The sequence below is a fragment of the Candoia aspera genome, chromosome 2 (assembly GCF_035149785.1).
Source record: "Candoia aspera isolate rCanAsp1 chromosome 2, rCanAsp1.hap2, whole genome shotgun sequence".
Taxonomy (NCBI): domain Eukaryota; kingdom Metazoa; phylum Chordata; class Lepidosauria; order Squamata; family Boidae; genus Candoia; species Candoia aspera.
This window is the reverse complement of record NC_086154.1, coordinates 44101236-44115318: the sequence shown is the minus strand read 5'-3', so window position 1 is coordinate 44115318 and position 14083 is coordinate 44101236. Positions and strand designations below refer to the sequence as shown.

Below are 14083 nucleotides of genomic sequence, written 5' to 3'. Positions count from 1 at the left end.
CTGTGTGGACCATAACAAATTGTGGCAAGTTCTTACTGGTATGGGGATACCAAGTCATCTTGTCTGCCTCCTGAAGAATCTGTATAACGACCAAGTAGCAACAGTAAGAACAGACCATGGAACAATGGACTGGTTTAAGATTGGGCAAGGAGTACAGCAGGGCTGTATACTCTCACCCTACTTATTCAACTTGTACGCAGAACACATCATGCGACATGCTGGGCTTGAGGAATCCAAGGCTGGAGTTAAAATCGCTGGAAGAAACATTAACTATCTCAGATATGCAGATGATACCAGGAACTAAGGAGCCTTATGATGAAGGTGAAAGAAGAAAGTGCAAAAGCTGGTTTGCAGCTAAACCTCAAAAAAACCAAGATTATGGCAACCAGCTTGATTGATAACTGGCAAATAGAGGGAGAAAATGTAGAAGCAGTGAAAGACTTTGTATTTCTAGGTGCAAAGATTACTGTAGATGCTGACTGCAGTCAGGAAATCAGAAGACGCTTAATCCTTGGGAGAAGAGCAATGACAAATCTCGATAAAATAGTTAAGAGCAGAGACATCACACTGACAACAAAGGCCCGCATAGTTAAAGCAATGGTGTTCCCTGTAGTAACATATGGCTGTGAGAGCTGGACCATCAGGAAGGCTGAGAGAAGGAAGATCGATGCTTTTGAACTGTGGTGTTGGAGGAAAATTCTGAGAGTGCCTTGGACTGCAAGAAGATCAAACCAGTCCATACTCCGGGAAATAAAGCCAGACTGCTCACCTGAGGGAACGATATTAAAGGCAAAACTGAAATACTTTGGCCACATCATGAGAAGACAGGACACCCTGGAGAAGATGCTGATGCTAGGGAGAGTGGAGGGCAAAAGGAAGAGGGGCCGACCAAGGGCAAGATGGATGGATGATATTCTAGAGGTGATGGACCCGTCCCTGGGGGAGCTGGGGGTGTTGAGGACCAACAGGAAGCTCTGGCGTGGGCTGGTCCATGAAGTCACGAAGAGTCGGAAGCGACTAAACAGATAAACAACAAATAAGCAAATCTTTGTGTACATTTGTGTATCTTCGAGTCAGTCTTGACTTCTGGCAACTACACAAACAAGTCCATGCAGTTGTCTTGGCAAGATTTTCAGAAGTGAATGGTTTGCCATTGCTTTCTTTTTAGGGCTGAGAGAAAGTGACTGGCCCATAGTCACCCAGCCGGCTTCATGCCTAAGGCAGGACTAGAACTTACAGTCTTCCAGTATCTAGTCTTGTGCCTTAACTGCTACACAGAACTGGCTCTTAATAAGCAAATCTACAGTCTGTATAAAAAAACTCACAACTTTTATGCTTGGAACTATGCAAACTGTAACGTACAAACACGTATTTTCTTCTTCCTTTCAGGGGTGATACAAAATGTGTTTACAATCTGTTGAGTTGAGCCCTTTTCTAAAAAAAACAATCAAGGAGTTTGTGATATGGGGCAATGCCATGTACTGACCGAGGAAACAAAGTTTCGGCTAATGGACTTTGTGACTGAGATTTGCATGTTGATAGAGAGATCATAGGATGGAAAGCTAAGCCTGGAAAGCATGCCTGGGGTATACTGCAGCAGTTACTGTTGCATACAGAACAGGGAATATATCCATGTGCAAGGGATAAGTCCAAATGTTCAAGAGCTCCTAGATAGGACCACTCAAGTATCAGTCTTCCTTAACTTCCGAAAGACATACCAGTTTTGTTGTGGTTGTTGTAAGTTACTCTTTTTTCATTTGATTCACTTATATAATAGCATAACTAATTCAGGATTTTCAGAAGTCTTTGCTTTTGTGTTATACATAAATTCTGTATTTGATGAGACTTCTGGAAAAGGAAGCGCTGGACTTAAAAACAAGCACTTTGGGGTGACTGATGCACTTTTTTTTTTTCTGTTTCCAGAGACTCTCCTCATTATTCATCTTCTTGGCCTGGATAGAACAGTTAGTAAAACAAAGATTGCAGAAGTACCTTAGGAGAGGCCTGCACAAGTTGTGGTCCATCAAGCCAAACAGTATACTAGCTTGGTGTGATGACTCACCTGGAGCTTGATGAACCCAATTTGGCTGCCAGGCTGGTGCTTGGAAACACATTGTGAGTTATTTTCAGCTGATTGACAATGGGAAGATGCAGTATTGTGCCCAGTGTTTTTTACCAATATGGACAGAGGCTTACCAATATGGGATTTGTGGTATGCACAGGTTATCTTCTAGGCTGAAAATAGAGCAGAATTCCTAACATCTTTATGTCAGTGTTTGATGTTTTCAGAGCATATCTTGGGTGCTCAGGGGGTGTGGAGATGGAGGAGGCTTCTTTATTTTATTTTATTTTTGATGCTGCCCAACTCCAACCAACTCATGCCCATTTACAAAATGGCTACCACTGCAGGCATGTATGTGGTGTGTGTGTGTGTGCGTGTGTGTCGTCTTTCTACTCAGTGTGGGCTCCTGGTGACTGCCTGGGCTAGTCCCTGCAGTTTTCTTGGCAAGATTTCAGAGCCTGGGAGCCATTGCCTTCTTCTGAGGGCTGAGAGAGAATAACTGGCTTGAGGTCACGTAGCTGGCTTTGTACCTAAGGCAGGACTAGAACTCATGGTCTCCTTGTTACTAGCCCAGTGCCTTAACTACTACACCAAACTGACTCTCACTGCAGATATAGCCAATCACAAAATAACAATTTATCAGAAGACAAACTGGTCTCCTTATCATCTTGTATAGATCTCTAGGATATTCCAACAAATGACACAAACTGTGAAGGGTAGCTAATATTTTAGATAAAAATAGAAGATCTTTAAAAACCTAGGCAGGCTTGAACAGCGGGCTGAAATAAATAGGATGGAATTTTACAGAGAGAAATGTAAAGTTCTGCATTTGGATGGGAAAAATCTAGGTCACTAGTATAGGATGGGGGTGACCTGGGTTGGCAGTATTATATGTGAGAAGGATTTGTGTGTCCTGATCAACCACAAGTTAAACGGCCAGTCATATGATGCAGCTGCTAAATAGGCAAATACTGTTGAGGTGCATTAACAGGAGTATAGAGTCAGATTGTGAGAAGTGATTGTCTCACTCTCCTCTACCATGGCCAGATTCCTTTGGAGCACTGTGACAGTTATGGGCTCCACAGTTCAAAAAGGATAGTGACAGATAGAGCAAATTCAGAGGAGGGCCCACCAAGATAGTGAAGATCTGGAAACTGAGCCCTACAGGGAACAGTTAAAGCATCTGGGTTTATTTAGCTCACAGAAGAGCTGACTGAGGGAAAATACATAAAGGGGTTGTCACACAGAATGGACTTACTTTCTCTTGCTGCAGAGAGCTTGACTAGAATCAGTGTGTCAGAATTCAAGGAAATAGGTTCAAGGTTAGACATCAGGAGCAACTTTCCAACTGTATAAGCTGTCAGATAGTTGAATGGGCTGCCACATGAAATGGTGAATTCTCCTTCACTAGAGGAGGAGGCTGGATGGTCATCTGTGAGAAATACTCTAATGCAGTGTTTCTCAACCATGGCAACTTTAAGGTGTGCGGACTTCAACTCCCAGAATACTCCAGCCAGCATTCTGGGAGTTGAAGTCCACACACCTTAAAGTTGCCAAGGTTGAGAAACACTGCTCTAGTGGATCCTGCACTGAGCAGAGGGCTGGATTAGATGAGTTCTAAGTTTCTTTCCAACTCAATGATTCCGTGATTCTAACCCCTAGTTCAGTTTAACTTTGTCTTTTTTCTGGGCACATTTACCAAAAGAACATTTAACCATATCTACTTGTTTTATTTTCGAAGAAAGCCTGCCTTTGTGGAAATAAAAGAATGGTGCTTTGCATGGCAGCGTACCTGCAATTCCTTTGCAGATTGCAGTAAGGGGGATATCTATGGGCAACCTGACACACACTGGTTGGGTAGAGGATCCCAAGGATAGAAGATTAAAAGAGCATGGTTATTTGTCTTGGAAGCTAGTACTGTGTAGTTTTTGTTACAGTTCCCTAAAGCTAGAGGGCAGTACAAGGACTTTACCGATGTGTTATGACAACTTTAAGACATGAGAACTTCAACTCCCAGAATTCCCCAGCCAGCCTTGTTACAGGCTGGGGAATTCTGGGAGCTGAAGTCCACACGTCTTACAGTTGCTAAGGCTGAGAAACACGGTGTTATGTATAGTCAGATCCTAGAGGCCGTGAAATTGTTACCTGTATATATATGCTTCTATAAATGTTTTAAGGTTTGGAGAAGAACAGTTTCTAAAGTTGTTAATCATGTTTTTTTTTAAGAAGATGGTTAATTGCTTTCTGAACCAGGCTTTTATTTGCATATTTAAACTCATACAAGCATTGGGTTTTGAATTATTTTGCCCGATTCATATTTGAAGTATGAACTGTCAGTTTTAATATTAAAATGAAAGATTGATGAGAAAAAGTAAACAATTTTTATTACTAAGTAGGTAAATTTCTTAAGTGGCCAATTGCCCAGAAGCCAGATTTTATTTCACATTCTGGCTGTCTATAAAAAGAGAGTAATAGACAAGTCGTCCTGATAGTGCTGAGATAGAATGCAGATCTACAGAGGGATGTTGGCATAGTTGTCTGCTTTTAATAGTGAAGAGTAAGTGATAAACCTTTTGGTAATTAAAATAAACGTTGGCTCCCAGAGAATTATTGAAATCAATTTCTCAAAAATGTTGAATGTATGGAACAGATAAACAGACAACTTCTAGCTGTCTTGTGGAGATATATACATTAGAAACAAAATAAATACGTAGCAAGTGAGAAACATGTACATATTTTGAGTCTTCAATCCTTATAGATCCTTCATCCATAATGAAGCTATTCTAGATAGGTCCTGTGGAAATTGATGGCAGTCTGTAGCTCTGTTTTCATGACTCATCCAGGAAGGATGAATACAAATATGCAGGAACATGAAGTGACAGACCCCACTTCTGATATACATTCACTCAGTATCTGCCCAATTTTTACATAGATAAGGCTCTGTTCATATGGCCAGGAGCTCTGGAAAACAGGTTTCTAAATTGAAGAGACATTATGGTGAAGTTCAGGCTGAACACTAAAACATAATTTGGCTTGTCTGATTTTGGTTTATTGGGTTCTGTGAACAAAGCTGTTGTGATTTATAAAACATAGTGCATGGCTTAGTGTGATTATATTTTTCCTGATATTCATTGAATGCCCTTGAATTGGTTATAATCTCACAGAGATGTTGTGATGGATACTATTACCTCAGGGTATCATATATGAATACTCCTCTGACTTCCTTGAGAAAGGATAGGATAACATGGAAATTTAAAGTGGGGTAAAGATGACTGCAACATACTGTGGGAAGCTAGGGTAGTGTTGTCCTTTCTTAAAGGCTGAGAAGGTATAGTTGTTATGCTTCCATGAGCTACATGTTGGGAAAGCATTCATACTGGTGTCAGTGTGCACTCAGCAATTCTTAGTCTCGTGTTTCATACCATTCTAGTCTACACAGTGGATTATACGTTCCTTTCAGCCATTCCCATCCTCATGATATTTCCTTTCTTCCCTTTTAGAAAGAGCTCTTCTCAGCTGATGTTCAGAGGGGCTCCTCTGAATTGGAAACTGGTCTAACAGACCCAGAATTTTATTTCCTAGACTCAGGGATGACTCTAGGGAATATTGAGAGAACTGAAAGCACAAAAATGTGTGTTCCTCTCCCTCTTCTGTGATCACCAGCCTCAAAGAAGTAGCAGGGTGCCTCCAATCATTAACACTGGACTTAGAACCTTGGTGTTTGACCTATATTTTGTGGACCCTTTCAGGCCCACTGTGGGTATTTGGCTTTAAATGTGGTGATTGCAAGAATGGGAACTGTAGAAATATTTTAACCTACAAGCAAAGCAATCTTGCATTTTGTTCTTGTTTTTTTCCCCCTCTCTATACAAAACTGCTTAATTCGTGTGAGATTTTCTGCACCTTTGCTGGCATTCCTACCTACTAACTTACCTATTCAAAAGGACCCTCATGCCGAAAATTCAGTTGTAATGTTCAGACAGATCCTTTTTTGCTAATTCCCGAATCAGTCCTTGGGTGATTTCAGCATTAACTATTTCAATTAGGGAATATGTGCATATTGTATCTTCTTTTATTGAAATTTAGCTATTTCAGTTCAATACCATTTCAGGTTTTATAGCACTAAAAATATTAGGGAGTATTGTACTCCATTTCCTTCCAAGCTAGTTCCCTATCTGATATGTAGAATGATCATAACATAATTATGCTGGCAGGTGATGATGGGAGCACTAATCCAGTGTATATGGAAGATAACAGGTTGGGGAAAGCTGTCATATTTTCTAACTGTTTGTGGAGGGTCCTGTATTTGAGGCATGTACAATCTTAGGCCCAAAAACCACATGCAGACCATCAGGCCCCCACCACCAAATAGCCTCTAAACTGAAATGTTTAGATGTGATGGGGAGAATTTAATAGGGAGTAATCATATTTACTGTAATTAATGTTGTCTAAAGTAAAATAACTACTATAATTGTCTAGGCTATTTTCTGGAGTGTAACCCTACCACATCATTCAAGTGGAGACTCCAGTTTGGAAAAAAGTATGCTTCCCTTGAAATAGCAGAAGAAGCTGAAGGAATGAGAAAATAATTTTGAATTCTAGAATGCTTCCAATGCTAACTGGATTGCTTTTTTTCCCCTTAATGATTGTATTGTAATCATGTTGTATAGTCCATGGAGAACAATTGGGGTGGTAAACAAAGGGTCCTCTGCCTTACCTTTTTTCAGTGCTGCCATCTGTTTCACAAAGGCAGTGGTGTTTTCTTCTGGCAGAAGCAATGAAGTATTCCTTTCAACAGCTGGCTGTCATAACACCTCTTCCCAATTACCTATATCAAAGGAGAATTGAATGTTTAAAAGATGATGGTTGGTAACCATAATTCCCTCCCCTCAGTACAACACCATAATGTTGTAGCATAGTATTAGACAGAGAGAGTTGGTGTTGGGAAATAATTGTCTTGAGTTGCCAAGAAGCGCATCTCTGCTTCAGGCAAGGCCCTTTTTAAGTTTAATTTAATTTTATACAATTTAAGCACCAGACAGATAAAAAAATTCCAAACTAACAAAATACCCCAACAAACTAGAAAATGCATTATAATAAAATGATAAAAAAAAAGAAGAGCTGATGGCAAGTTCAGCTAACAATACCCACACCCCCAAACAGATCCAACAGGGGCCCCATCCATCCTAACCCTAACTGGGAGAACAGCCAGGTCTTTAAGACTTTCCAGAATGCTATCAGGGAGCCACATGGATCTCAGGAGGAATCTCATTCCAGAGGGCTTGTGCCATGACAGGGTAGGCACACTTCGCTTTTTTAGCTCCTGGTCCTGACATTTCCACCCTTCCTTCCCTTATAACCAATGAATAGGGTGCTGAAATTGGGGAACCTCTTTTCAGTTACCTGATGGTAAATGGGGAAAAAGAGCACTAGGAATTTCACATGAATAAGGACTGTGGTTTGACATTCTCTGAAGTAAGAATTTGTTTAACACTAGTCCTTATCCCCCAGGTGACTCGTGTGCCAGTGGAAAGCTGTGAGCAATATACAACATGCGCACTGTGCCTGGGTTCCAGGGATCCTCACTGTGGTTGGTGTGTCCTACATAATATGTAAGTATGCTGAGTTGTTATCTTTTTGATTTGATTTGATTTGATTTGATTTGATGGTGTCTCCTGCCTCTTATTCTCAACACTCCTTTATTTATCTATAAAAACTCTGTCCCATTGTGGAAACCTTATTTCTGACGTTTTGAGTGCTTACAAACCTGTTACAATAGTACTACTAATCATTTATTTAGTAACAGGGTTATGTAGAAAGAGCAATATGATTCTGTATGGTCTAACTGTAATGTTAAGTTTAGAGACTGGAAGAGTTTTTTGCTGATGCTATATGGATGATATTATTTTTTCTTTTTTATTAGTTCCTTTTTCTTTTATGTTTAGCTTATTTTAATCACGATGATGTGCATTTTTACTGTATAATCACTAGTGTATTTGGTGAGCCAGTTTGGTCTAGTGGTTAAGGTTCTAGGCTAGAAACCAAGAGTCTGTGAGTTCTAGTCCCGCCTTAGGCATGAAAGCCGGCTGGGCGACCTTGGGCAATCACTCTCCCAGCCCAGCTTGGTGCAATGTAGACTAGCCTCCTTGTGGTGCACCCCAGGCAGCGTGACTTGTCACGGCAAAATAGTCTACACATCTGGCTGCTGGACCTCACAAGGATTTCCCAGCAAGAAAAAGGCAGCATGGACACCAAACTGCTAAAAAAAAGTGTATTTGGTTGTACTAGTCTGTTAAATTTCACCAATAAAAATGAAAAATGTATCAATATTATGTACTGAACACCTAAGTACCATAGTTTCTGCCACAGAGTATAAGATTGCATGAAATGCATAAGACAGGAACTTGGAAGACTGTAATTGAGGGAAAATAGCAAAAGATGGCCATACTGTATATGCATATGTATGGAGGCTAAGTTAAATCAGAAAACAATTTGTTAAAGCAATGGGTGCTAAGAATAAGAAGGTCCAAGAGAAAAAAGGGGAAATTGCAAGAAGCATGGTAGAAGGCATAGAGTTGAAAAATGACAGTAGGTGTTGACAGGAGTGAGTTTGGAGTGCATTAGTTACAAGGCTGCTATGAGATCTCATTATTCGAAAACAGTAGACTATTGAATGTGAAGAGCTGAGCAAACAGCAAGAGGAGCTCATTTCTAGATCTGCTTATGGCTTTTGGTGGCATCTGGTTAACCTCTGTAAAAAGCAAAATGCAGGAAGCTGTGGACTTTTGCTGGTCCAGTAGAGTTCTCTTATATGCTTCTGAAATTTTCAAATTTTCCTCTGCCAGGAACTCACTTATGGAAAATGCTACTTCTTAGCACAGCACTGCCCTCTCTCATGTTTATATAATACTGAGTTCATGGAGTTATTATAAGATTGCAATAATAAGATTGAAGTGCTGTGCATACTCATAAAGTGTTATAACTATGACAAGGATAAGGGCGACATTATCATTTCATTTTGTAATGTTGGGGAAATTACTTGTTTTGCTTGAGTAAGTAGGTCTGTCATGTATATTCAACCTTGAATCTCCTACAGTAGGACAGCTCAGCAAATTTTCCTCCAACCTTGCTAGGGATTAAAAATTCTGTCCATTGTAGCTGCCAGGAATCCCTCATCCTGCTGATTTGCATGAATGTGGAACTAGCAAAGTGGGGAATAGAGCAAAGAATTGCTAGTAGTCCTCACTTGTTTGTATCAAGCTGAGAGAAGTAAACCTCAATGTCCAGTGTGTATTCTTAGTCTGCTCTTGCCTCTGTGGTATATGCTTGATGCTGTAAAGCTGATTGATGGCAGCCAGCTCTGAGCTGCCAGTTGTCTACTGCATCAGCAGCTTCTGAATGTCTAATGTGTGGGTGGCTAAGGATTAAATTTTCTACTTCCTGTCTTGAAACACTGCGGGAATCACTCTCATTCCAGCATATATTGACATAGAATGTGCATTCCAAAAAATAGCTTGCTGCCCTGGGACCAGTCGTCCACCATTTATTTATTTATTTATTTTGAGAGAGTGCAGCATCTTAATAGTGATGCACACACAAACACATTGTGATGAATGTCTACCCAAGTTTCTAACCAGACTCACACAAGAAGCCTATGGATATCTGATTTATTACTGGATAGTATGCAAGTTCAAAAGCAAAGCTGAGAATGGCAAAAGCGCAGGTCTTTCAAACAATTAAAGCTTAGACAGTTCCAATCCCTCCCCCCAGAGTCAGTAAGAGTCCACTCTCTGCAGCCTGCAGGTGTTCCTAACGGTTCCTGCTGGTCTTCGGGAAAGTGTTCTTGAACAGGCGAGATAACCCAAATAGACATTCCAAAGCCTCTACATCAGTGCCTGGTACAAAGAACAAGAGCAGCGCCCTCCCGAACAGTAACACCTGTCAGCACCAGCATGGCATGGGAACTGGTTATGATGTTCACAGGAACATTGGAACAGGGACCATGACACACATGCAAACATACACATATACAGTGAACTTAGATATTGAATTACTTGGAGTAATGGGAAATGAGGGGGAAAATGGTAATGGCATTAATATAGCATATTTAGAATTTATCACAGTTCCTGCTTGAAAATATTTTGTCTTTGTCTTGTCTATACTTTGAAGAAACTTCCTTAACACCTTTATGAATGTAATTCTATTGCTTGGCATAACATGTCAATACTTGTAGTAGCTATCAAATGTTTTCAGTTATGCAATGCACTGTACATGGGGTTACCCTTGAAGAGTATCCAGAAGCTACAGCTGGTCCAGAATGTGGCCACATGAGCAGTTTTGGGAACTTCAAAGACAGCCTGTATAACATGTTTGCTGCACGAGCTGCATTGGATACCAGTCTGCTTCCGGGTCCAATTCAAGATGTTGGTTATCACTTTTAAAGCCCTACATGGCATGGGTCCAGGTTACCTGAGGGACTGTCTCACCCCGATCACATTGACCCATCCCACCCAGTCAGGCAGAGAGGGCATGTTACGGAGCCCGTCCATGAGAGATTGTCAATTGGCAGGGTCTAGGAAGAGGGCCTTCTCTGCCAAAGCCCCCACTCTTTGGAATAAACTACCTCCAGAGATAAGCCCCTACTCTCCTGGCCTTCCAAAAGGGGCTCAAGATGTGGCTGTGCCACCTTGCCTGGGGTGGGAGGGGGGATAGTTTGTCATGGGGATGGCTGACATCTTGATGCAACCTGGGGAATTTTATCAAGACTACAATCTCACCATCTTGGGTTTTTGATCTCATATTTTATATGTTAGAGTCTTTAGTATATTTGTATATGTATATTTTATAATGTATCTCTTTTAATCGATATTTAATTTTTTACTGTTTTAAATTCGCTTGTAAACCGCCCAGAGTCGTCGTTTGAGATGGGCGGTGGAAAAATGCGATAAGTAAGTAAGTGAATGAGTTAGTGAGTGAGTGTTGGCTGTTGGCATCATTTGCAGGTACTATAATGCTTCTTGTTTTGGAACAATTAAGTTGTTCCCATTGAAAATGGCCTGATCTAGCGCAATGTTGAGCTGCCAATCCAGGAGCATTTGGCCACAGGGAATATTCTTGGGAATGATCTCTAGTCCTACTTTAGCTGCAGAGAAATAGTATGAAGGAGACATTATTCTTTATACTCATTAATCTGGTTTTCTCTGAAGATCATTTGCATCTGCTGCTACTGATCAAAAGTAACCTATAATTCAGTGTCTAATTCAGGAATTGGGCCTCCCATATAGGGTTACTAATGAAAGCATAAAAGAGAAGGGACAAAACAAAAACTGAAAGACATAAGAAAGGGTGGTTTCCTTTGGGCTTGAGGGGGAAAAGTTGTTAGAAGCTACAGAGTCCTGATGGTTTAGCCATGTGGAGCATTTTAATTAAAATTCAAAGACATTTCTTTCCCTGAAGCATCCCAGGGATATGGGCGGGATGCAGTAGTGGTTCAGAAACTCCACTGTGCAGTGTCATGCTGGCACTTGCTTGGGAGATAAATCACTGAGATTACCAAAACCTTGAAAGGTGCATGTGTATCTGCTTATTCTGTGTTGCCCTCTGCTTAATTAAATGCTTTCCATAATGAAATAATGTTATCACAAATGCAGGGAGGAAAAGTAAAAGAAACTCATTTCAACTTATTAATGGAGGCAGAATACCTGGATAGAACAGTGTATGGGGGCAACGGGATGGCTGCCTTATGAAAAAGATGGAATATTTGGAGTTGCTTATGATTAATCGAGAGCATAGATGAATGTGATGAACTGTAAGGGCACAAAGGAAATCGAAGCAGGACTCCAGCAAGTAAAACCATAATACATGAGATGGGAAGAGCATGGAATTGCATAGGGTAGGATGTTAAAGGATGAGCCCTATTCCTTTGCCCTACAGAAATTTGAAGAAGGATCTAATTCAAACATACAAATGCCCAAGTATAAGGTTGCATCATCAGTGTCATACAGATATTGAGAACTGAATCAGGAAATCCCCAGCTTGAATTTTTCCTCTGCCATGAACTTGCTAGATGGCCATGGGTAAGTTACTCTTAACTTCAACCCCTTCCACTTGCATAGTGAAAATAGGCAGCTTTGGCTGTCATACTTTAAGAAGACTGTTAATGAACTAGGATACGTCTAGAGAATGGTGATAAATATGTTGACCCTATGAGGAAAGTTTGTAAGCATTTCATATGCTTATTTTGAGAAGACATGATTAAAAGGTATCATGGTAGCCATCTTTGCATCTTTGCGTACCTATGTTTGTATTGTACAGAGATGACGGAGCTGTTGTTCATAGTATCCAGACCAACTAGTTCAAATTATAAGACTTTTTGTAACTTTAGAAATACCTTCCTAGCTTTTAGATAATCATTATGTTTGATAGTAGACTGGATTGCCTTTCCTTCGTTCGACGTTTTTTAAAAATGTCTGAGAAGCTAATACAGTTTTAAAGGATTTCTTTCATAATCAGCATGTTGGATGAGATATACACTGAGATTCTTTCCTATTCTGTGATTCTGTGATTTACCATGTAGTGGTTTTGTAAAGATCACAACTACAAAAGCATGTGAAATTCACTGCACACTTACAAGCATTTATACAACCACTGAATACTATAAAGCTGTTCGGCATGGTATTTGTTAGATTACTTTATTGTGTTACTCGCAGTCCTTAATAATCCATACACAATTGGAGATGAAATTAAAATCCCAACATAAAAATAGTAATTTAACTTTAAGGAGTAATAAGGGGGGTTCTTTGTTTAAAGAACTAATTTTCAGAGGGAAAGACTTAAATTTAATTTAACAAGCAAACGAAATCAGAAGAATAAGGCTTGTTCTCACAACTCAGATTTTTTTGCAGTAAAACATAGATTTTAATAACCTAGCAACAAACTTTTGTATTATCATTAAGGCTTCCTCTGAGAAGACATACCTATGTTTGTATTGTACAGTGTTTCATTTACTCCTCTCTCATTAAGATTAATTTTAATGGTGGCCAAAATGATGCTGCCATCCTTATACTGACCAGTAGCTAGGCGTTAGTTTTCTTATAAACATGGAAGTGGGTTCAAGAGAAGAATATAATACACAAAAAGAAGTTGAATTGCCAAAGAAATGTTTCAGTGATTATTTGAATGTGAAGATTTAGCATATATTGTTCTATATTGCTTTCAATTGATAATACCTTGCAGTCTCTTTTATTATTTGTGAAATGTAGGAAGGGCTTTCTCATTTATTTATTTGTGCATCTTTTATTCCATTTCAGTCGTAACTGACAAAGCAGCTATGAAAGATGGGGCAGAATTTAAATAAAACTAAAATGAACTAGCAGATGAAAATAAAATAGTTTTTTTGCATGTCATTAGTCATCAATGTAGCAACATACTGAGAACATTATAAGTTGTAGCTAAAGATTACCACAGTCTTACAGACATTGTATTCTGCTTTTTCACAGCTGCTCTCGGAAGGACCACTGTGATCGAGCCGATGAACATCAGCGTTTTGCCTCAGATCTGCGCCAGTGTGTTCAACTTACTGTTCAGCCTAGGAATATATCAGTCACCATGTCAGAGGTCCTGGTGGGTCATTTAACTTTGAGTTCTATACAGTCTTGTTAGCTAGCTTGACGTCAGTATATTTCTTTAGGATGGTGAAGTATGTGGTTTTTGTTATAGATCCTTTTTAAAAACAGATCACTGAATAGATTTTGTGTGTGTGTGTCTGTCTGATTCCCCCACCATTCTGTCAGCTGGTTTTGCACGCCTGGAATGTTCCTGATCTCTTGGCTGGTGTGAACTGCTCCTTTGAAGATTTCACAGAATCTGAAAGCCGTATTGAAGATGGCAGAATCTACTGTAGTTCTCCGTCTACAAAAGATGTCATACCTATTACCAGAGGGCAAGGTGAGTTTGGATCATCTCATTAGCCTGCACCAGTTAAGTTTAGAACAGACTGAACGTACTTAGGGAACTGAATTT

General features: G+C 39.9%; 1 protein-coding gene across 2 annotated transcripts in view; it reads left to right on the top strand.

Annotated features, from left to right (window-relative positions):
* PLXNA1 (plexin A1) overlaps window positions 1–14083 on the top strand; it is a 332347-nt gene that overhangs the window by 158633 nt on the left and 159631 nt on the right. For both annotated transcript variants that reach the window (XM_063291689.1, XM_063291688.1), the window contains exons 4-6: window positions 7574–7674; window positions 13561–13684; window positions 13855–14008. In XM_063291689.1, the coding sequence (XP_063147759.1) occupies window positions 7574–7674; window positions 13561–13684; window positions 13855–14008 (379 nt within the window). The remainder of the gene's footprint in view (window positions 1–7573; window positions 7675–13560; window positions 13685–13854; window positions 14009–14083) is intronic.